General features: G+C 42.2%; 1 protein-coding gene across 2 annotated transcripts in view; it reads right to left on the bottom strand.

Annotated features, from left to right (window-relative positions):
• VPS41 (VPS41 subunit of HOPS complex) overlaps nt 1–25,454 on the bottom strand; it is a 172,895-nt gene that overhangs the window by 43,739 nt on the left and 103,702 nt on the right. For both annotated transcript variants that reach the window (XM_002914140.4, XM_034665770.1), the window contains 5 exons: nt 22,224–22,290; nt 9,113–9,210; nt 5,658–5,787; nt 4,154–4,269; nt 2,577–2,633 (listed from right to left, as the gene is read on the bottom strand). In XM_002914140.4, coding sequence (XP_002914186.2) covers nt 2,577–2,633; nt 4,154–4,269; nt 5,658–5,787; nt 9,113–9,210; nt 22,224–22,290 — 468 coding nt within the window. The remainder of the gene's footprint in view (nt 1–2,576; nt 2,634–4,153; nt 4,270–5,657; nt 5,788–9,112; nt 9,211–22,223; nt 22,291–25,454) is intronic.

The following is a 25,454-nucleotide window of genomic DNA, read 5'->3' as shown; positions in this document are numbered from 1 at the left end:
GGATTTCCTCCCGGATGGCAGAAATGGCAGGGGCCCATTTCTCTCTCTGTCTGCCTGGTACAAAATTACATTGTGCTAGGAGGAAAAAAAAAAAAAAGTCTATGCATAACTGACATATAGGATGGGGCTATTTCAAGGCTCCAGGAAAACACTAATAGTTTACAGTTTATTAAATTTTTACTCTAATAATGACTATGTAGGAAACCCTATTTCAAATCTGGAAACTAAAGAGTAAGAAAAAAGGTCCCTAACTTTACTTTTCTGCAAACAGACCACATATCACAGTATCTATGGAGTCCTTCTGTCCAGGCTCAGAGAAGAGAACGTCTCCTTTGCAGAGCCCATTTCTCCAACCTTTCTCCTCATGCCAGGCCCCCACCTCACTGGGGAGCTTATTCTGCCACTCATCCTCTTTCTCTGTCCTCCTTTAACGTCAACCTATTCTCTTTTCCCTTTAGCGTAACTATGTTCAGTGTCTCTCTCACACAAAATACCCGCCATCACCAACCTTTTCGTGAGGGCCTGGCCCCAGCCACAGCCTGCACTCTCTTCCACTTCACAGCCAACATGCAGCTCTATTTCATCATCTCCTCCTCATTTTTCACTCCTTACAGCATGTTGAGGATGAATAATAGAGAAAATTCACTAGTCCCTTTCATATTACCAAACCCAATGTACAACCGACTAGCTGGGCTTGTCTTACCTTTGACCTGCTCACCTCAACTACTTCAGTACTTCACTCTCCTTACCCTGAAATGCTCTCCTGTCCCAGCTCCCATGGCAACCTTCCTCTGGCTGTTCCAAAATTGGTTTGGATGCGACATCCCTTGAATGGTGGCATTCCCAATGGTTCCATTCAAGTTCTCTGTTTTCTAAGGCTAGACACTTACCCTGCGTGGACTAGTTCAAACTCATGCCTTCTCGTGACACCTGTTCACTGATAAATCTCTGGAATCTATTTCTGAGTCCAGATCTCTTCCCTGAACTCCACTAGGATGTCCCAAAGATGGCCCAAACCCAATGTGTCAAAACCAGTATTAATCCTCCCACATCTCCCCCATCCTGTTCCCCCCCCCCCAGAGTCTCTCTCTCTCTGTCTCTCTTAGGGAATAACAACACCATCACCAGAGGCTCAAGTGCGAAAGCTGGGAGTCAGCCTAGATTTCTCGCTCTCCTCCGCATGAGGAGCCAGTCACCATACCCCGCAGAGTCCAGGTGCATGTATCCGCCATCATCTTCACCTCTCCAATCCTGCTGACTCTGCAGGTCTCATCCTTCCACCTCTCTACCAAGAAGGAAGCTGCTCCTGTTTGATTCCCATTTCAGCTGGCTTCCCTCGGGCCCCTTTCTCCATCAGAAAATCTTTCTAACAAGCAGATCTGATAAGGCATTGAAAGAATAAACTGTCTTGCAGAGGTTCCAAATGGAGCCAAGCTCCTCATTATACATGGCCCTTCAGAATCTGGCTCTTGCTACCCATACATACACTCTGTAACTGCCCCACATAACCAAGCAGGCCAAGGGGTTTCATTCTCTGCACTGTCACATAGCCTATTCCATTGGGCGGAATGCCTTCTGCTCCATTTCTAGGTAATCCTTATTTACTCTCCACAATTTTGAATAGGGAGTGGGGATGATCTGGTTCTCTCTCCTCCTTTGGGTTCCTGAGTTATTTTGCTTGTATACTCTCTAGACATTAGGCTTTCATGTGGAGTTTTAGAAAAGTTTAAGGTGGGGGCGCCTGGGTGGCACAGCAGTTAAGCGTCTGCCTTCGGCTCAGGGCGTGATCTCGGCGTTATGGGATCGAGCCCCACATCAGGCTCTTCGGCTGTGAGCCTGCTTCTTCCTCTCCCACTCCCCCTGCTTGTGTTCCCTCTCTCGCTGGCTGTCTCTATCTCTGTCGAATAAATAAATAAAATCTTTAAAAAAAAAAAAAAAGAAAAGTTTAAGGTGAGGAATTTGTGCTACAACCCCAAATAGCCATAAATACAGTTTTCATCTGTAAACAAAGGTCCCGGATTCGCTGATCTTGGAGGACCCTTAACACTCTCTCTGGCTTTCTCTATGCGCAGCACCCACTGCCACAATTAGCAAAGAAATGGGCTTTCAGTCACTAAATTTTTCCAGAGTCCAAAATGTAACGAAAACACATGTGAGGTCCTAGATTAGTCTCCATAACATAAATGACTTTTATTATGGAGACATTGAAGCAATCTGGTTCTATGAAACTACTCTTGATAAATTTTGTGATAATGTGATTTTACCTATGATTTATTTTTATCTATGATTTAAAGAAACTTCCCCACACATAACCAGAAAGCTTTGTATTTAAAGTGCATTTCACAAATTCAGGTTCCAAATTACCTTAAACTGCTCCTAGCAGGTGTTCAAGTCTCTTGTTTACAAGCAGAAATGGATTCAATAAAATGAAATATTTTGACCTTGCAGGTTGGAGAATTAGTCTGAAATAAAGTCTCAAAAAGGGAGGAAAAATCTGTTCTTTTCAAATTTCGTTGTTTCATTATAACTTATCGAAAGGTAAAGTTATGCTTCAAATAATAAAATTACATACTTACTAGAATCTTATGTCTTTTAATGTTCTTCTGGCTGATTTCAGCTGCCATCAAAGCTTCCTGTATTGACAGAATCACAATAAAAGGAGTCAGAAAAGAAGGGAGGGAAAATGAGAGAGAGTGGGAAAGAAAGATATTGAGGTTATAAACACTGTATTTATTATGTTTTAAAGTTCTGGACTACATAAATAAAGCCCCATTTTCCCATGGCTTTTGCTTCAAGCACGGGCATTTTTAATGTTATGGTTGAATGAGCCTCACAGCATTCAAACTCAAACAAAAGCAGTCAACCAAAATGAAGACTCCTCTTATTTCCATTTGAATGCATTTCCACATTAGGATATTGGAATCACATTTCAGACACAAATCAAAATACAACAAAATCTCCTAGATTCAAACAACAAAAAAATTCATCTGTCATTCTAAATCTGCATGACATACATTGACAAAGGGGCACTTTTCCTTTATGAAATGCAAAAAACTAACCACACGCATACATTTAGGTGTATCTGCAATTAGGAGTTTGAAAATCCCTGATTTTACTTTTATTTTGGGAAAGTTCACAATTATTACTTTAACACAAATGTTTAAAACATAAAATTACTGGGGCGCCTGGGTGGCTCAGTCGGTTAAGTGTCTGACTCTTGGTTTCAGTTCAGGTCATGATCTCCGGGTCACGGGGTCGAGCCCCACATCGGGGCTCAGTGCGGAGTCTGCTTGCCCCTCTTTCTCCCACAACCCTCAAATAAATAAGTTTTAAATAAGTAAGTAAATAAATAATAAATAAATAAAATCTTAAAAACACACAAAATTATTTTAAGGAACTACTGGATCTGAGTAATATGGTAATAACTAAAACACAAACTTTTTGTATCAATACCTGGACTCCAATTTATACATTAAAAAACATTTTCCCCCCCAAATCCTTTTAGGAGGTAACAAACTTAAAGCAACATATAAGTGGATCGATTAGGTTTCGCTTGTTTTTAGCTAATTAGCATATAAGCCCATCCAGAGAGTTTCTCTAACAGAACCAACATAATATTCGCGTTTTCAGCTTTTAAAGTCAGAAAAGTTTTCGTTTTTAAAAAAGAAAACTCATCATGGGACAGTTTTCTACTCAAATCAGTCTGACTCAAGACTCAATGGAGTGGACAACATCACTCTATCCGAAAAGTAGTTCAAACCATCCTTAGTGAATAATAACTTCATAGCTTTACATATGAAACAAGCACAAATGAAGAGTACCACTAAAATATACGAGACAATTCTGAAATACTAGCTCTATTTTATTTTCCTTAAAAAGCCACAAAATAAACACTTGGATAAGCTGGATCGAACCCACTCCGCTCCCTCTACCACCACCTCCTCCTCCTCCACTGAAGAGTGAAGCCAGTTAACCTCCTTGTAATCTTTCCCCCCTAATTTCTGAAAAGAGTACTGGAAAGTTATTAGCCTCCTACATATTTTTAGCTTAGGGCATTCTAATTCACCTACACGGAAGATTTATTACAGAAACCTTTTATTCTCTCCCTGTGATAGACGTGTCAATGCTTTTAAGAAAGGAAAATCAAAACCACCTCGTATTTCTTCTTTTCGAGGAGCCAGTCGATGTGGTCGTCTTGGTCTCGTTCCTTGGCTACTACCACGTCTCTTGGACTCACGATGTAGAAGAGCGGTTCCCCTTCAGAGTACTCTAGAGGTGCGGGGAAGAAAGGAACAGTGTGGGAGACGTGGCAGTAGACACCTCGGCCGTGGTTTCAGAGACTCCAGAGGGAACAGAAAACTTGTCTGCCTTTGGAGTAAGTGTGTTTGGATCTGTTTGAAGGTGGGAGTGCTTTAAAAAACATTTACATGTAAAAATTATTTGAAAGAAAAAAGAAGGGAGGGAAGGAAGGGATACCAAAAAAACTTCAAAAAAGTAAGGTAGGTTTAGAATTCTGTGTTTAACACATTAACACTGTGACCCCGACTGAAAGAGGATGATCAAAATTCTCCATGTCTATGGTGTATCAGAATTCATCTTCTGTGTATAAACTTAATGTATGGCCATTTACAGCACTGTTCTATTTTAACAGAACAATTACACCCCACAGGTGGCGATAAATGTTTCCTCCTCATCAAGGTCAAGGCCATCTACCGCATAAATGACAGATGCCCCGAGCCCTGGGGACATAATCTATCATTTTGGCATGTTGTGCACAACGCCAATGGTGAGGGTTACCTGCAGAATTCAATTATACAACCCGTTCTGAAGGGTTTCTAAATGGGCAGCAGGGTTTGCTCTGAGCCAAATACCCAGGCTGGACACTGCCAGTCGTGAGTCACATTTGCTTTTTGCCAAGTCCAGAACAGACTCACATTTCTCAACTGATGAGGGGCCACATAAAGCAAGCTCCAATGGTACAGAATATTTCTTTGTTTCATTTGGCCAAAATAAGAATTGAAAATATTCTGAAAACATTGTTTTTGAAGCAGAAAAGAATTAAAAAAAAAAAAAAAAAGCTTAGTCTGTTCTACTTCCTTCAATGTATTTTTAAAGTATAGGAGGACACTCTAGCAGAGGCCCCGGTATGACCAAACAGCAGTGGTTCGTCCTTTATTTCTGAGCTGTGACCAGCACATTTGCTCATTCACTCTGCAAATATTCTGCAAACACCTAGTACTCGTCAGGCACTCTTCCAGGCTCTGCACATTTGGTCACAGACGACTTCTCTGCCATCCCAGAACATGCTTTCCAGATATATAATGTTGGGAGTCATATGGCAACCACAGAACCATGCTGCCCAATGTCCGTGTGTCACACTAACTAGGAAAACACACAAAACATAAGAACAAAGACCACGGAGCCTACTCACCTTGGTCCTGGCCCCAAGCCTACCCTTCCCTTCTGCTGTGGGAGCTCAAGCATGTTCCACAATATGTCTGGGCCTCAGGCCCTCATCTTTGACACGAGAGGTCTGCCCAGGTAGTCTCTACGACCCTTGAAGCACCTCAATTTAAATCCCTGGTTGTGCTAATCACGTGAAAGAAAAAGACCCACGAGTATCAGAAATAACATGCGCCAGAGCCTTGGTCTCTCACCTAAATGATAATCTCTACACTCGTTCTCCTGAAAGCCTCTCACTGTCAGAGCGTCGGAAGAGATCTCTTCACAGGTTTCAGAGAGTGGCTGGATAATATCCAGTCTTGGCCTGGCACAGTATTCTCTTTCCTGGGGGGAAAGGAGAGGGAAAGGTGTGTTCTCATTATGCTTCTAGAAACTATAAATTTGTTCCAGTCAGTCATAATTAAACGCATGGGCTTCATAATTTCAGCAGATGTGAGCCCTTCTAACCACCCGCATGGACAGCCTCGTCACACCATGTTATTCCCTGACCTTTTGTGTAACATCAACAGGACAGGCACTGCTGTGTCCCTGCAGCCGTCCACCACTCAGCTCCAAGGCCACGGCCACCATATACTTCCCCAACTGGCTTACACCTCTTTCTCACCAATGTGAGAAAGAGTAAAAATAATATTACAAACTGCCAAACCACTGCCACTGCCAGTGAGCTTCCTAGTGACGCTGACAAGCCACACAGACTGAGAGCTACGTCGAAAACAGAACATGTGAGATGGCAACAGCTGCCACGGGCACCACCCAACGTGACAGGCAGGAGTCACTGGTGGCTAGCGTAACCGAGAAACCGGGTTTTTAATTTTATTTCATTTTCATGAATTAAAATTTAGATAGCCACATATCATTAGTGACGACAGTTTTGAACAGCGCAATTCTAGGACAAGAAGGGGGAAGGAGGGTTTTTTAGGGCCGAGGCAGTTCCACTAACCTAGAAGGTGGTGAGACGCAGACTGTTTTCAGTCAGCTCTTAACCCCCTGGTGAGTATTATTGCTCCAAATATCACAGATGAAGGAACAGGGGATCAAAAACTCTACTAAGGTCAAAGTCACATAAGTCAATGGTGAGACCGCAACTGGTGGAAAAACTGGGACTTACAGTGAATCTTGAAATCAAGTTTGTTTTACTTTGGAAGTTTGCGCTTTTTGAGCGTTCGGCATGCAGGCATAAAACACACATTTGAAGGTTTCCCAAGGCAGCAAGCCTTGTAGCCGTGGGACACCAGCACAGAAAGCCCAGAGGAAGGGGGCAGCATGAGACAAATCGGGGCTTCCACAACTCCCCAAGTTCCCCGAGGAACAGACTGTAAGCCTCAGAGAGGCTCTGATCCATTTTGTTGGGTTAACTGAGAAGCAATTGCATTAGCTTTGCATCTCATACATTTCAAAACATTTAAAAAATAAAACAGCAACTATAAAAGATCAACTAGTAGAGGGAAAAAATAGTGAATATACAGCATAATTTTTCACATCTGTGGAAAAATGAAAAATATTTCAATTTTGAAACAATGGGGAAAAATGGAAAGACTTGAATAGTTAAAAAATTAACTGCTCTAATAATGACAAAAAATATCAAATTAGAATAGCAAGAATAGAAAAAATACTTGAAGCAAAAAATATTAAAAGAAAACCTCCTTGCTTGTCACATAAAAAGCTCCTTGACATACATAAGGGAACCATCGGTGACGTTATTCATCTCGTTAACTTCACGACCTTTGCTCACTGGTCAAGCAGCCCAGCTTATCTGTGAACTTCCCCAGAGCAAGAATTTAGTCTTGTTGGGTCTCTGATCTCCAATGCTTAGCATGACTCTGGAGACACATATGCTTTATTAATGAATGAAAGACAAATAAACATTAGGGCGAACAGCTTAATAAATCTAGATGAAATAGTTCACAACCACTATAAATGACAATGATAAGGGAATACACAGCCACATGAAGAGAGAACAGAATAACATTCACAAGAATCGGGCAACACAGAAGAAGGTGTGACCATGAGGGCAGCTGTGCAGACACATGCACAATCTGACGGGTGTAAGGGGGAACATGCAGGATAGAAAGACAAGATTTTGTTTAATGTTGCAGTTACACGGTCTTTTCCGTATGAAAAAAGAAAAAGAGGGGCGTGGCCTGGCCCCATGCTTGCTATACTCCTTTTGTCTTCAGTTTATCAGTTTACTCTAAGGATCGAAGGTGTACTATGGCGTCATATAAAACAGCTACAGGAGCTGGCACACACATTCGGGAGTCACCTCCGACACTCTCACACTTCTTCCTCTGAAAAAAATTGCTTTTTCTCTTCTTTTCAATTCCATTTTCTAATTTGCTCTATGAGGCTGGCCCTTCTTTGGTCTTTACTCCTTTGTAATACTCGTTTATTGACAAAGGTTTCCCCGCTTCCTTTCTTTTTTTGCTCGGTTGTTTATGAGGCTTTCCCTTTTTCATTTTACTGCTTCTTTCCTATGTCTTTCAATCACAATCTCAATCCGCCCCACCTCCCTCATCAGAAAGCACTGTACTCCCTTGGGAGCCACTGCTTTTATTTTCAAAAAAATAAATAAAATAATAAAGTGATGTCCTGCAACAGGGCTAGAAGCCAGCCCTATTGATTTTAGTCGCTCTGAGTATTCACTTAAGTCTCCAGCATCCCATTGCCTAGCAACATGGGCGCCCAGAGCCTCAGGTTACTATAGCGATGACTTCCCACTGCAAGTGCTCGCTCAGAGAAATGCTCAAGAGCAGGTACCACTTCAAAACTGGGGCTCCCAGGGCTCCCCCCATTTTATTCCTAGCCAATTGAAAAGGGGGGGCAGAAGGAAAGGATACAGACAAGGAAAGCCCTACTCACTGTAAAGGGCTAGACAATCAATTCGCAATTTCTTTTATATACAGCATCTAAGAAAAAATCCTTTACCATAAGCTCTCCTTGTTTATGCCTTAAAGCCACCCCTAACCCTCTCCTTTCCGAAGAACTCCTGGACTCTAACAGTGAAGACAAGCTGGGAATGGGGCCCATCTAGGCTCCAAAGGAAGACCGTCTCCACTGGACATGCCCTCCACTGGATCATAAACACAGGCTTCCCTCCAAAGTCACGTATAATGAAATTTGGGTTCTCTGCTTTCTACTGGCCATGTGTTTCATACCCTCATTTGCATTGATAACTGAGACTTCGCCACAATCAATTTCAAAGCAAAAATCAAGCTTTTTGAATCAGTCAGCCACTGGGAAGTAAGCAAATCTGTCTGGACCACAGGAAATAACGAAGTGCCCTTTCTGTAATTCCCTCTGACCACAGGAGCCCCTCTTGTTGCGGCAGATCAACTTCATTGCTGTCATTTCTGCTAATGCACAGTGTCAGCTTAGTTTCTTCGCCCTTCAGCAAAAGGAATCCTTCATTCCTTTCAACAAAAATATCAAGAGATGGAAAAAAGAGGAAAAAAATGACTCCCCTTGCTCGGCAAAGGGAACAAAAGGCAGGCACCGAGTGGGGCTTCTGAAAGGTAAATATATACTCTCTGCCCTTCTTTTATAGGTCAGGAAGTTCTGCTCAGACTACAGCCCTTTCACGGGCAACCTGATCATGCTTACAAAATGAACCCACACTTTCTTCTGCATTTGGGGTATTAAAAAAAATTACCGTTTTTTCCGACACCTCCTTCACATAGGAAAGAACCACAAGCTGATCGCAGAGAGGTGCAAGCCCACTGATGTAGAATTCAGTTTCAAACTGAGACACTGCAAACAAAAGGGACAGAAGACTCAGTGTTAACAGGAGCAAAGAGCAGCCCACCAAGGAAAGGACACATTGACTACAAATGCTGGGTGGATTTACCGGAGAAATCTAATATAAAGGAGGCGTGGATAAACACACTTTTTTGACGATAATGAAAGGCCAGAAGAAGATATCCAGGAACTTAAACTTGAAATTTTCTATCACCGTCAAAAGCAAACCTGACAGCAGCAGCATCAACAGTCACACGTGACACTGTGACCAGCTAGTTTAAAAATGATATAGTTAAATCCCACGAAGACACTTTTTTTTTTTTAAAGATTTTATTTATTTATTTGACAGAGAGAGACACAGCCAGCGAGAGAGGGAACACAAGCAGGGGGAGTGGGAGAGGAAGAAGCAGGCTCATAGCAGAGGAGCCTGATGTGGGGCTCGAACCCATAACGCCAGGATCACGCCCTGAGCCGAAGGCAGACGCTTAACCGCTGTGCCACCCAGGCGCCCCCACGAAGACACTTTTAAACCCAGAAAACCCAACATAAACTAATATTAATGACAAAATAATTTTAAAAAAATGCCTGAGTTTAGGTTTTTCACAATTAGGGCATTACAGTGGTCCAAAGGTCACAAGGAGTGGTATTTGTAATTATGAAACTATTGTTCCTTTTTAAAAAAATAATAAACATTTGTTCGAAGACTCAGAAGTTTAAAAAAAAAAAGGTGCGTTAATACAGATTATATTGTGATGAAAGAACTGTTTCCTAAGTGAAATAAAGGTCAGAGAAAATAAGAAATTTCTTTCTTTTTAAAGGCATTTAAAATTTAAAACTAGTGCATCACTTAAGAAGTGTATGGATTTAATTACAATGGAGTTCACAGACCCAAAAGAAAGCTCAGTGGTAGAAGTACTAATATTGCTAACAGTGAGATTCTAATAATTAGCTGCTGTAAAATTTTATAATACATGGCTTTTGCTTTAAGCTACTAAGTTTGAGGGTGGTCTGTTATGCAGCAAAGCTAGCTGATATGGTAGTGGTGGGGCCAGAGACCCTTCTAGGAGTATGCACTGCACTTACAGATTTCATTTGGAAGCAGACCTACTGGGACTCACCACATTTTCTAAGAGTTTCCTGACTCAGACCTTCTCCACAGTTTGTGGTATTAGCTTTCGCTTCAGATTCAGTTAAGTTTTGTGGTTTCTTTAAGATTTTTATTTACTTACTTGAGAGCGAGCATGTGCGTGCACAGCGGGAGGAGCCCAACATGGGGCCTTGATCTCATGACCCTGAGATCTCAACCTAAGCCAAAACTAAGAGTCAGATGCTTAACCAACCAAGCCACTTATGTACCCCAGAGTCAGTTAAGTTCTATGATGAAACTGCTCTTTTCTCCAAACTAGGGGAAGTCAGTGTAGCACATCAGAAACAATATTTAATGTAGCGGCACCTGGGTGGCTCAGTTGGTTAAGCATCTGTCCTCAGCTCAGATCATGATCTCAGGGACCTAGGATCAAGCCCCGCATCAGGCTCCCTGCTCAGTGGAGAGTCTGCTTCTCCCTTTGCCCCTCCCCCCATGAGAACTCATGCTCTCTCTCTCAAATAAATAAATAAAATCTTAAAAAAAAATATTTAACGTAGAGTCAGGAAATCTGGGTTATAACTTCTAGTAAACTGAACTTGGAAAAGACGTTTAACTTCTGCAGGTGTAACTTTTCTCACCTACAAAATAATGGAATCAGAGTAGAAATAAAACCTCTAACACAGATGAAATGAGGGGCTACTGAATTTTTCTTCTGCCTCCTCTCCACTTTCCTGGCAGATCCCTTAGTGTTACTTGTCTCTGCCTAACTTTAATGTCAACTTCTTACACAACTGTTTTCACAATTTAATTTTCACACCAAAATGAAATTGAGGTTGACCAAAAAAATTACTAAATAGTAACATAAACATTAAAACAGTAACATAAACATAAAAAGGTAATATGCTTTGTCCTTGGTTAGCTCACATAGGTGGTCATGGTGCCCTGTTAAGAACCAAAGAGTGGAACTCCAAAGGCAGGTGCTCTGGTCCCAGCACTGCCACTAACACTCTTCCTCAGTCTTTGTGAGCTCGAACTGAGTATTTTTATCCAGGCACTTAAAACGACTTTTGGTAAAATGGTAATGTGATGCATGTTCATATGAAGTGCATATTCAGAGAACCACCTCCACCACGACCACATGTACAGATGAGCACACCCAGTGTAGCCAGGCACAGAAGGTTCTAGAGAAGCTCCCACAGGGGGAGCTGTACACAGGGGGAGAGGGTAGGGAAGGGACAAGGGAGGGCTGGAATGCACAGATGCTACTGAACAGTATCAGGCCATGCAGGACCCAGTGATCAAAGAGGTGGCAGTTTCACATTCTAGAAGGCATACAGGCACATTAACCAGAGGTTCTGACTGCCGTCACTCCTGAGGTGGTTAAACACTGTGTGGTAGAAATGGACTTGAGCTCTCTTTTACTAAATAATATTTCATCATTGAAATGCTGTACATACAGTTCAATCAATCAATCAACCAACCAACCAGAGATGCCACAGATTCATGGGAATTACAAGGAAGCTTTAATGTGCTTGTCTACCACAGGGAGAACATCATCTAGCCAGTGGTGGGTGAACAAGGCACTCTCCCCATTCAGGACACCAAATAGGCTCACGCTAGCGTAGGCTCACACTGACAAGGCATATCAGTGTGTCTCCTACAGGTAACCCAATATACATCAAGCCTTGGTTTCTATGAATGAGCTGCAAGGAACAGAACAAAGAAGCTAGAAAATAATTCTATCCAAATCTTCCCTGCTCCACACACTTACTTCCCAGTCCACAATAGCTTCCATTAATAGGACAGAAAATTTCCTGTTCTCTAATTAAGAACGATAGAAATCTAATATGTTCTTAAAGAAAACAAGGGAAAGCATGCAGAACCACACAGCTATTTCACTTCTCAATTCCAGACACTGAAATAAATGCTTCTCTTAAGTACTAGATCTTACCAGACTTCGCTGAGAATTAGTAACAATTTAGGCAGACAATGTGAAATGGCTAAATTGCAAACTAACTGGAAAAATGCTATTTATGAAGAAGAGATGTCGCATATAAAAATAGTGTCAAGATTCGAGTCAAGAGAAGGAAATGTGGAATGGTAATGTTTATTATCCTGAATATATGCATAAATGATGTAAACGTTTATGGGCTGATTTTGTAAAGGAACTTCAAGTAAGTACGGGGCTTTCTGTTTCAAATTTTCAAACGACCAGTGCACGATTTGGTTAATTTATTTTCCCCGAAATTCTCTTCTTTTCCACATATCAGTGATTTTAATCATTTTAATGAAGATTACTTGTTTCTCCCTAAAGGAGAACTAGTTTAAATACAGATAGTTTAGAGGTCTATTACCACAGAAGCTCATCTTTAAACTGGTTATCTGGAAAAGATAAATCACAAAAAAAAAAAAAAAACAAAGACAAACTCGGTTGGAGAGCACTAAAACAAACCACAAGGTAAAAGCCTACGGGAGGGAAGAAAAAGGAGAGAAGAATGCCGTTTCCAGAGGGAGCTCGAGCCAGCCGCTATACCTCAGCACATCTACAGAGTGCGGTGGTGGCTCCCCGGCCCTGCAGGGGGCGCTGTGCTCACTCTAGGTAGGACGGACATGGCTGGGGGCGCGGGTCAGGACTGAGGCTCAGCTTTCTACCTCTGCAGATGCAAGCAGTGCTGTGTTCTGGCTTATTCTGGAGGGTGAGTGTTCCTTGAAAAGCGAGAAGAAAGAATTCAAGTAAAAAGACAAAAAAGAGAGATTCCAAGCATATGGAGAGAAAGTTTCAAAAGGACTATTCACAGGAAATTTCTATTCAGGGAGGTCCTTTGGCCACAGAATGGGGACCCTGATGCAGAAGGGAATTCTAGATCCATACTGTCCAACAAAATACTAACACAAGCCAAAGAGATAACTTGCATATGCAATTTTAAATTTTCTAATAGGCACATTAAAGAGTAAAAAGAGGTAAAATTTTTAAAATATATTTTATTTAATGAAACGTATTTTCCACATGTGACAGCATAAAAAATTAGTGAAGACAATTTACTTCGTATTTTCATACTAGGTCTTTAGAATCCTGTATGCCGTGTGGCTCGATCCAGACCTGCCACTCTTCAAGGACTCCGAGCGGCCAGTGGTTACTACTGGGCAGCGCAGGTCAAGATACCCAACAGACTGTTTGTCGTGAAAGTCCAGTAACTGTACTCAAATATATCTTGATGGTGCTCATCGTGGGTCACTCTTTTCAGATACACAGGGGTATGCTTTTAATTTATAGCTTTCAGTTTTGTTTCTTTGTAGTTTCAGGAAATTTTTCTTGAATTACTGTTTTTCGTATCCGCTCCTTTCCTTTGCTGCTTTGTTCTTTTCTTCAGGGACTCTTATTTGTAAGTTGAATCGGCTTTGCCAGTCTTCAGTATTTACCATTCCATTGCAAATCTTTTTTTCTTATTGCTTTGTGATTTTTTTACATTGTCCTATTATTTATAAATATTTCAGTTCTGTCACCTCATTTGAGTTTTTTTAAATTCTGATTTTTGTTCTTTCGTGTTTTGATACTACTTAAAAAAAATGTCTTACAGCTCATTCTGGATGTTTCTTTCTGATTTCTTGCTTTCATTGCCAACAGTGTTCTTACTTACTTTTCCTTAAACCTCAGTACGGGATTTGACCTTGGTAACTTTACGGTCCTCATCCATGGGTGACGTCCCAGTCCCTGATCTCTTAGAAAGAGGCAGAGACTGGAACAGCTCTTCAAACTTAGCAGAGTTCCCTCTTATGCTGTTTTTATTTAGTATTAAAAACCTGGCCTCCTGGGGTGCCTGGGTGGCACAGCGGTTAAGCGTCTGCCTTCAGCTCAGGGAGTGATCCCCACATTGTGGGATTGAGCCCCACATCAGGCTCCTCTGCTATGAGCCTGCTTCCTCCTCTCCCACTCCCCCTGCTTGTGTTCCCTCTCTCGCTGGCTGTCTCTCTTTCTCTGTTAAATAAATAAATAAAATCTTTAAAACAAAACAAAACAAAAAACCTGGCCTCCTGCTTTCTGAGACTTCCTGGCACTGCCCCCGGCCCACTTCTGTCTCTTTGTCTCTATAGCCTGTATGCTATTCAGATTTTATTCTCCTCCAGCCTCAGCATACGGCACTAGGTGCTTGACTGCTAAGGGTTCACAGAGGCCACTGGGCTGTGAGTCCCTCACCTAAATGCAGCCCTGCACCCACTGAGCAGCTGGTGGTCTTTTCCAGGGAACACCCACCTGCTGGTTGGGAGTTCTTCTGATCTCAAATTCACCAGATGCCTCCTTGCTCCCCTCTACTTTCTCTCACACAGACATGGACACCACAGCCGGTCTTGTGGCTGTCAGTGGTTTCTCCCACTCATTTGTATCTGGGGTTCTCAGACACTACTCTTTCACTCAGTTGTGCTGTACATGCTGTCAATGAGTCCTTGGTCGTATGATCTAGTTGTTCCATTTTTAGGTGATGACTCAGGCAGATGCAAAAATTATCTACCATTACCACCATCTTCTGAGAATCCTCCAAGCACAAAATGTTAATGTATCAGTGAGACACACCAACTTTATTATCAGCTGGGGCAATGGGATCGGGGTTAGAGTCACAAATACACAGGTACTGTTGGGCCTTCCACTGCATACCCACTATCAGTTTCAGAATGATTGCCAAAAGAAATTAACAAGAACTCTCTTGTACCTTGGGTCTTACATCTCTGAGGGTCATCAACTACTTAAAAAAGAATTACTGAGCACCAATTTGACATAAGACATTCTTTTAGAAGCATCAGAATGATAAAGACCCTGTCGGACTTAAAAGACACTTTGAGTCTAGAAGAAAAATAGTAATAATAATAATACCACATGCTATGCAAAAATGGAAATAAAGCAAGACACAGTACAAAGCAGGATAATTTATTTCTAAAGGGTAAGGATAAGGATGAAAACAGTAATAATCATGACTATAAGCTCCTCAAGGGCGGGTATGGTGTTTTTAACACATTTCATTACATGTTCATTAAAACTTTTTCACTTAAAAAAGTATTTAAAATATATATTAGTGAAGGACAAAAACCAAGGTTTTAGGTCTGAATACAAAGATCATTCCCCAAATAATTCACAAGTAGATTATCTCAGTATCAGTATATTCAGACCTATAAGTGATGATATTTAAATCAATATTCTTGATTACTTGCACCTGTATCATATAGGTTTACAGATACATTTCACTGAAAAATGCAGTTATGAAATATATTAAGCTCTTCAGGATAATTCAATCGAAGCTTATGTATACCTTTCCCCCAATTCTTGTTCAGTTGACTTTATGGACAATATTTTCGTCATCTGATTGTTAAAAGAAAAGAGTTTTTCTCTCTCAGCGGGTAAATGAAAATGACAGTAATATTACTCACAGCTCCCATTTAAGGAACACTCCGCATGTGAGAGGCAAACCGCACAATACTGTGCATAGAGGATTATTTTCCACCCAGCGACCCTGTACTTCCTTCAGGGTGGGGCGCTGAAGCTCAGGGAGGTTAGGTAACTTGACTGAAGTCACCTGAGCACAAGTTAGCACAAGTAGGCATCTGAATTCAGTCTTCCTCTTCCCGACAGTGGTCACAGAGAGCTGCTCAGGTTAGAAGAGCGCTATAGGTGGCAAGAATGCCAGCTATGGCCTTGACTGATTTCTGGGGGCTCTACGGCGGCAGCCAGGGTGCCCAGCCCTTCTCTAGAATCTGCTGGGCTACAAGCACAAAACCACTGCAGCCCGGAGAACCTGTGCTGCTTCTTTGGTCCTGGACCTTGTTTTCCCCTAGTGGGTTTCAAAATGCCCATTAGATGTGACCCGGAGGATGTGGTATCTTCACTGGAGCTAAATAAAATAACCTGCTACAGATCTGGGCCTCTAAGATTCTTAAAAAAGCAAATAAACAAGAGTTTCTCAAACAACATATAAATAGGAACAATTATCTTTCACTGTCTTATATTCACTTAACGAGAAAGCACCCAGGCCCTCTGTGATAGCGCCTTACTCTCCAGAGAACCCGACCCCGTGGTCACCAGATGCTAGTATTTCGTAACGGACCGGATATACTACCCACAGGCTTTTCAGTAAGTTTGAACACTCTGCTAGCCTGACCACTGATCTAAGAAAATGCATTTGGAGATTACAACACGCCAACATCTTCAGGGCTGTGCTATGAAGAAGATGCATTGAAGTAAAAGGGACTTCGCCATGTTTTACATGAGGAAACTATGGAGAAGACCTAATACACAGGAATAAAATAGAACAGAATAGCTAATGGGCAAAATAACAAAAACATTCAAGCTGGGAGCCAATAGTACACATAAGACAAAAACCATTTAAAGAAGTTTAGTCTGCAATTCAACTGCATCTTTTCAAATCAATATTCAGCATGCTACTGTGCTTAATGACAGAGCTAAGCTAATATGATAAGTTCATCTGCTCAACTTTAGCGCTCAGGAAGCAGCAAGGATGAGGAGTGATTTAGTGAGTAGCTCACGACACGCTGCTCACACAACAGAAAAAGTGTAATAATGGTTAAGGACCTCCTGGGTCAAAAGGGTCAAACCAAGCAGTTGTATTTTAAGTTGTAAATAGGCTACTGTCAAAAAAGAAAGACAAATGTTGGTGAGGATGTGGAGTTACTGGAACCCTCGTACACGGCTGGTGGGAATGCAGAATGGCACAGTGCTATGAAAAACAGTGTGGAGGGTCCTCAAAAAATGAAAAATAGAACTATCACATGGTCCAGCAATCCTACTTCTGGGTATTTATCCAAAATAACTGAAATCAGGACCTTAAAAGACATTAGCATCCCCACGTCCACCACAGCACTGTTCACAACAGCCAAGATGCAGAAAACAAGCTAAATATCCACTGACAGAGGAATGGATAAAGGAAACGTGGTATATAGACACTGGAATATTATTCAGGCTTAAAAAGGGAGGGAAGCCCCTGCAGCACACAACAATATGGATAAACCCTGAGGACATTACGCTAAGTGAAACAAGCCAGTCACAGAAAGACAAATACTGCATGACTCCGTTCCTATGACATATTTAGAAGAGTCAAACTCATAGAATCAAAGAGTAGAACGGTGGCTGCCACAGGCGGAGGGAAGGGGGAAAATGGGAAACTGCTGATCAACGGGTCTAAGGTCTGAGTTAAGTACGATGGTGAGCTCTAGTGATCTGCCATCTGACACTGTACATACAGTCAACGATAATGTATCGTACACTTAAAACTTAAGAGGGTAGATCTCAACATAAGTGTTCTTATCAGAATAAAGGAAAACTTAAAAATTTCAGAGACCAAAAAAACCCCCAAACCACCTTGATGCATCAACTAAACTGAAGTCAAGCACTAAAAAATAGCAAACAAAGATATGTTTATATCTTCTTTTTCAGACGGCTGAAAGAATCACATCACAATCTGGATTCGGTTCCCTTTCCTTAGAAACCATTTTGATAGCCATCCAAGGCAACTATATTCTAGATATTCCCTAACAATTCGAAGGAGCAACAAAGAAGGGCTATCCGTCCTAGAATAAAACAAGGGGAACTAAAGTCTCTACTTTTCCAAATGAGATACTTTGCTGAACCAAGATGAAGAAAAAATCCACTGCATTTCATCTGGCCGTTTGAAGATCGGGTGAGCAGACATGATTGCTGGCATACTTAAAGGGGTGTTTGGATTCGAGGGAATATGCTTTTTATCTGAACTCCCAGAGTAAGCTTCTAACCTTCTCATCAGTTCCTCTGGCTGCAGCTGAGGGCACAGGTTAGAGAGGGAATGCATGGGAAGAATGTATGGCACAGGGGTTACGAGCGACAGCTTTGAAACTCGGCCTATCCTGAGTTCAAATGCTGTCTTCTTTGCTTATGAATGGAATAATCTTGAGCAGGTTAACTGACCTCTCTGAATCTCACCTTCTTCACCTACAAAATGGGAGGACAGGCCCTATTCAGCTGGATCCCTGTGAAGATTAAATGAAATTCTACTTGGCATGTGCCTGGTGGTTGTTTTTATAAAAGGAACAATATGTATTTGTTACATCAGGTGTTTCAGATCTCTTACTAATACTTGTTACGGAGAAAATTTATTAATTCGACACCCAACAACAAACATTTGAGTCTCCGGCACGCACGGAGTGGGAAAGAGTTCCTACTCTAAGGAGGAATGACTAGAGGAAAAGACATTTAATAAAGCAAGTACAGTAGAATCTTAATTGCAGAGCTGAGTACATGGGTGCTCACTGTTTTCGTGAAGATTCTTCACCTGTTTTAGTTTTCTTCATAATAAAATGTCAGGGAAAAAATTTAATGTACAACTGAGGAATTAAGAGATAACAGAGAGTCAAACTGAATTATAACAGAAATCCACACAAAGCTAGATCCTTAAAGCAAACACCATGAATGATGCCAGAGCTGTCCCAATTCCTGCTGAACGTCAGGCTAGGGGATGAGCCATGTCACTCATGGCACAAGAACTGTCCCCTGCTGGAACCTGCGTGACCGGGTCAGCACAGTCTAACAGGTGGCTGGAGAGAGACACTTAGATCCAGGAAAGACAGTGATCTCACAGCTCGCCTCCACCACCACACAGATCTCTCTTTTCCAGGTCACTGTTTTCCCAATCAATCAGGAGGCTAAAAATAGAACAATGTGCTAAATTCTAAGAGTCACAGCCTACAATCAACTGAAGATACAAACACCACTTAATTAAGGAGAAAAAGATGTCCCTTCTCTTCTTCTCCCTTTCTCTCTGGCTTCTGTCATTTTACATAGATTCCTGTATAGTTTTTCTCTTGATTTTTTTTTTTTTTTGAAACAAGCTTCCATATGAAATCAAGACTGGGAAGTCAATTGTGAATTCCCCTCATGTAAGTCCTCTGTCCCTGGCAGCAGACACCCAGAAAACGACCCATGAACACTGGCTTCATTTCTCCACACTAACTGCCATTCCATGAAGCCCGTGGAAGACTGGTGAAAAGTGCGAAAGGGGGAAGGAGCCCTGTGATAACCCAAGAGATCCAAGTTCAGGAAGTACGGTAGGCTTAGACCACAAGCACACAACCTACTTTTAACAACATAATTGGGAAAAGAAACTGCAACCAAAAAGCCTTAAGTACGGAGAATGTGTTCATGGGTTGGTGATTGCCCAGTAAGCTTAATCTTTATTATCGCTATTATTTTTCACTTATAAGAATAAACTAATATCCTATCGAGAGTGAAAGCTTTTGTGTTGTTCTTGAGATTCTGGTTTATAAGTTAGAGTTATAAACATCTGGCTTCTAAGAAATGTACAGCCACTGGTAGTTCTTTAACCTCAATGCCATTTTCACCTCATTTACTAAAGAACAGTGGCTCACACTGTTCAGGGCTAAAGCAAATTGTAATCCAGACCTCCTAATATTTCTCTTTTCCTCTATCCTCGTCAAGGACTCTTATCTAAACCACTTTGCCTCCCGCTGTGGAAATGGTTTATATTCTTAAAGGTTTGCTCTCAAGAGGGGAAAAAATGGTACTTAACCACTAACCATAGTAGTAAAACGTCAGTAATGCAATATTGCCAGCACACACACATGGTCTATTTCACGTAAATTGTAGGACAGATGAACTATACTTTAATAACATGATCCCAGGGCTCCGGGGCCACCACTGGGCCAGCTATTAGCAGTCATAGAGCTAGGCTGGAAGTCTGCACAGTGATAATCACCCCCATGATTCAGTGAGCGCCTACTGTATGCCAAGCACTGTGATAAAGGCGTTGTTTAGGTCTCACTCTCACAATCAACTGCAAAGGTAGATACTATCCCCTCTATTTTACAGGTGTGGAAAGCCTGGCTCGGGAGGGTGAAGCAAGTTCATCAAGATCATACAGGAATTCGGCGAACTGCTTTGTGTCTCCAGAAGCTGGTGGTGGTTCTGCAGTTAGATTCTGTCTATTTCTAACACCACTGTAGTTAAGATCTGAGACTAGATATTTATGTCCCTGAGCCCCCACTGTCATGGGGGCTGCCATGAGGGTAAAGCACACAGGGGACTGGCCCATGCCTCATGCGTAAGCAATCAACATCAGCCAAGGAGAGGACAGCTGCGACCCTTTTATGCCTTCCTGGCAAGTCTTCCATCCTTAAAACCTCCCAGAGGTTTTAATTTTTTTCCACTCAACTGTATTTAAGATATTGGAATATCTCTCTCAGGACACCGTGCATTGAGGTGTTCAGAGGATTTTGCTGGGAGGCAGGGAAGAAGACAGAGACACTGAAGTAGTCATCGTGACCTGGTAGTTTCCAGTCTTCTCTAGTGTCTTGTTCCTCAGTTCTCAGGACCATCATATTCTGCACAGGCCTGTTCTGTCTGTACACCAAGCAATCCCAACTATGCGCTTACTTCTCTTTCTAAGGCAAAAAGTTATTAAAACCCTACCAACCACTTCTGTCTTCAAGTACAAAATATCCCAGCTTGAAATGCTCTGACCACATAAGCCATGGTGGGGGGGGGGTTGGTAACACACACCGTTCTGGTTTTAGAAATACAGACATGTGCAAATGATTTAACTTCACCTTGTTATAAGAAGCTCTCAAAATGATATTCCCCACCCATCATCCAAATAGGTAAATGAGCTTTTCAGCTGACTTATAATGTGGCAAAACTTCTTTATCACGCAATGTTTTCTCCTTGGTTCTAAATAGTATCAAAATAGCTTTTACTATATCTGTTCAATTGGCAAAAGTCATTCTGCTTTCATCTTTTCTGTCTGAGTAACTTCTACACTAAGTTATAAAACTAAGATGTACAAAGTAGTGGTAGATCATTCGGCATCCTTCTCCTGAATAGGCGTTTCCCTGAGTCACGGATCTATTTAGTACCCACAACGGGGCACGTCCCAGAGATACAAACGCTGGGCAAGAACAGACCCAGAGCGAGCTCTCAGGGAGCTCACGGTGTGGGGGAAGGGACCGACCTGCACTGAACAATTGCACTGTCACTGCAAGTGAAACAGGTGTGAGAAAAGGAGAGTGACACCCATGTTTCACAGGGGAGGGTCTGACCTCGTTGGCAAGGTCCAGTGGGCTCGCCCGGTGGGCTTTCTCAAGCAATACTTGAGCTGAGGAATGATTAAGGATCAATGAAGTGCAAAAAGGCAAGAAGGGCCTTCTGGAGAGACCCGAAGAAGGAGCATGGATGGGCAAAAGGTAGTCAGTGTGGCTGCAGTGCAGAGACCAAGGAGAAGCTTTGTATGAGCTAACGCCACGGAGGCCGGGAGAGCCAGCACAGACCCCTGCACTCACGTCAAGAGTCTCCTCTCCGTGCTACAAACAACGGGGATGGGCTGAAGGGTGGTGACATGATCTGATTTGTAAGCTGACTGCAGTGGGGAGACCAGACCACTGTAATTCACAGTGGCAGGAGACAAACCAGTCAGGACGCTGCTGCAGTGACCCTGAGAAAAGATTTTGGCAGCTCGGACCAGACCCCTGATGATGGAAATTCGTAGTCAGAGGGTATGTGTGGACAGGACTAGGCGTCAGTACCGTGCGAAGAGCTGCGCATGCACGAACTCTCTGAATTCCCAACCACAGCCTGTGGAAAAGGTGTTCTTCCTCACATTTTATAGATGAGAATGCAGAGGCATATAGCAATTTGTCCAAAGTCCAGGAGGAAACAACAGAACCCAAACCCACGGTTATTTAACTTCAAAGCCAGCTACAAAAATACTGTGTATAAATTGGAAATACAGTTAGAAAACAGGGTCTCTACAGCAAAGTTTCAAAACTTAAAAGCTTCTTGACCTACTTGACTAAGGTCCCAAGTGATGAGCCCTGAAGACGAACACGATTTTTGGTTTCCCTTTACTGAAGTGGATTTTCTTTTGACGTTTTACACTCATAGAAGTCTTACCTATTTCAACATATCGACTTGGCAAATCCCTCATTTCACTGGCGTGCCGCTCCTTCACTGAGCAGATCTAGAAAATAAATTCACAGGTTATTTTACTCATTTGATAGAAAACTCTTCATAACATTTCATTCAATATATGATACTTTTGTTAAATTAGCCATGTAGCACTGAGATGGAGTGCACACAATCTACTCAATGACTTAAATGATAGAAATTAATTTCAATGACACATAGCAACCATTACTTATGTTCTCCAACATTATTCTTCAGTAAAGTCTTATTCAAGGACAAAGAAAGAAGGGAAACTATAATATCGTTTTAACGTGTTTCCAGTGATCCATTCTCCGCAACTCTACTTCGGGACTACTTCTATCAAATAAAGCTCCGGCAGAAAACACATAACCAAAAAGCCCAATGACTAATCAGGGCAACATTCACATTAGGGCTTGTGTTTCTGACTACATATTAGTCATTTATCTCACTGTAGCTGAGTAATACTTTGCATAAGTGGCACCATGCTCTTCTCTCAAGTGTTTGTTTTTTCCCTCAAGTGTTTTAAAATTAGTGTATTATATATTCTAAATCAGGGTTGGCAAACTACAGCCTGTCCTTCACTGGTCTCTTTGTGACCTGTAAGCTAAGAAGAGTTTTTTACATTTTGAAAAGCTAGACCAGAAGGAAGACAGAAAAAGAAAAATATTTAGCAGAAACACTATGTAGTCCAGAGTCTAAAATATTTATTACCCTCTAAAGAAAAAGTCTGCCAATCTCTCTTTTAAATTATATGGATACAGTTTGGATATGTATGTGTGTGTGCATTTAACACACACACCCCCCAAACAACACACCTCAAACAACACACGTGTTAACCACGGTTATTTTAGGGTGCTGAGACTATGGTTAATTTCGGTTTTCTTTGTTATATTTTCTGAAGTGAATATATTCTATATTTTAATAAGACAACAAAAATTGACATAAGTTCTGCCATCGAGGTAAGATAACCTGAAGTTAAATACTGATTCTACACAACTTTTATCAGAGATCAAGTTTTTTTCCTTTTTCTTTAGGTAGCTATAAAAGAACACAATAAATACTACTACCCTAAGTTTAGCTACAATATAGAAAATTCTAAAATACACAAAAACCCAAAGAGAAAAAACAAGTATTATCCACTATCCCAGTACAAAGTGAACACATTAACAATCTTTTTTGTTTGGAAGCTACTTTTATTAACCTAACTATTACCATAAGTAATTTAATGTATTATTTAAATATTCTTCCACAGCACAATTCTTTAATGTCTATAGTATTTCACTGCACGAATGTACTGTAATCTTCTTACAACACCCTTTCAGACATTCAGTTTTTGCCTCTGTCCAACCTGAAGGCATGATTCACATACTTGGATATAAAATGTTTGGACTTCTGTTCCCGTAGGATAAATTCCTAGAAGCCAAACTGGGGTTCGATGGGGATGTGACCTTGCATGAGGTCTGGTTTGGTTTGGTTTGGTTAGTACGCATGCCCAGACTGCTGTCAAGCAGTGCAAGGACTACACCACAGGCCCTGCTCTAACACAGGATTTGAACCCAATGCTGGGGGCGGGGTAGAAGCATTTGCTTAGAAGGACTGGCAATTTACTCCCTTTATGGCTTTTTGTCTCCTGCCCATCTCAGACAATGTTCTGTCCACTTCCCCAGCTTCCGTCTCCTTTTGTTAGACTTCTGATTCTTCTGTCCACACTTGCTAGGGAAACTACCTAATTGTCTATTGGGCTTGCCCCCCAGTACCCAAGGGACCACCGTCTTAATGTGCTGATAAAAGTACATGGGTAGTGTCTCAAATGTTTGAAGTAGAATAATAGAAAGTAATCCATAAATAATATTAACTAGTGCTTTCAGCAACTACTTGGCACCAGTCCTGAGATACGGGTTTTGAGAAACTGACATAGCTCTTTTCTTAGAAAGAGTGGGGAAGACACGCAAAGAAGTCCTTTTACTCAAGTGTGAAGGGCAAGTACAGAAGTACAAAGCAGGGGCGTCTACTGGCAGGGGAGGAAGGCTCCTCGGGAAGAGGGAACTCAGGCCGAGGCCGGGCTGTTTGTCTACCCTGCTACCAGCTCTCTGAAGACCGGGACACATGGCAGTTCTGGCGGCTGGGCTCTCCTCTCCCCACTCAGTTCTGTGGCCTGAGCTCTATCCCACGCCTCAGGCGGGTAGCAGCAGGTGCAGGTGGGCGAAGAGTGAAGTACCACCCTAAGATCATGTCCTGCCTAAGGGCAGATCGATGATCTCAAGAGCTTTTACGCTGACAGGCAGGTTCTCACCCATGAACACTCATCTGCTTCATCCAACTGTCTCCTCCACTTCTCCTCTTACGTGTCTAACGGACATCTCAAAAGGACACAGACAAAAACATCTCCAGACTTGCCCTCTAATGTGTTCCATCAGCAGTCTTGCCCGTATCTGTAAAAGGCAGCTTCGGTTCCCAGTTTCTCAGGTTAAAAGAGTCACCGTTGAATTCTGTCTTTTTCTTACATCCCACATTGAACCATCAATACATACAACAGGGTTTACCCTCAAAATACATCCACAACCCAGTCATTCCCCACCAGCTCCACCAGGCTGATCCAACACACCAGGATTTTTACTAAGGTTCCCGCACTAGCCTCCTGCCCCGTCTCCCGTCTTCGCTGCCCCTTTGCTGTTTGGCTCCGCATAGCAGAGTGATCCTTTCAAAATCCAAGTTAGATCATTTAACTAAGTCCATTGCTCAAAATCCCTCTGCTGGCTTTCCACCTCACACATTAAAAGCCAAAGATTGCACAAAAGCCTGTGAGGCCCTACACGATCTGCCCCTACACAACACACCCACTTCCTGCCCTTCCTCCCTCTCAGGACTTCCATCCCTCTCTTCCACACCTTGCTCCACCTGCTCTGGCCATAACGGCTTTCTTTATGTTCCACAAAGACATGCCAATCACACGCCTGCCTCAAGGATTTTGCCCTGGCTGCTGCCCCTCCTGACACCCTTCCCCCCCACCCGCAGCTGCATGGCCTCCTCCCTCCAGATCTCTGCAAAGGGCACGCTCCTTAGGACAGATGTCTTCCCTGGATTGCTCTGTATTAAATGGCACCCACCCCGGCCCCTTTCCCCATTTCCCTGTTCAACTACTCCCCTTGCTATTTACCACCATCAGCATGGTATATTCACCTGCTTGTCCATCTTCCC

This window comes from Ailuropoda melanoleuca, chromosome 1, assembly GCF_002007445.2.
Source record: "Ailuropoda melanoleuca isolate Jingjing chromosome 1, ASM200744v2, whole genome shotgun sequence".
Lineage (NCBI taxonomy): Eukaryota > Metazoa > Chordata > Mammalia > Carnivora > Ursidae > Ailuropoda > Ailuropoda melanoleuca.
This window is presented reverse-complemented; position numbering and strand designations above follow the sequence as displayed.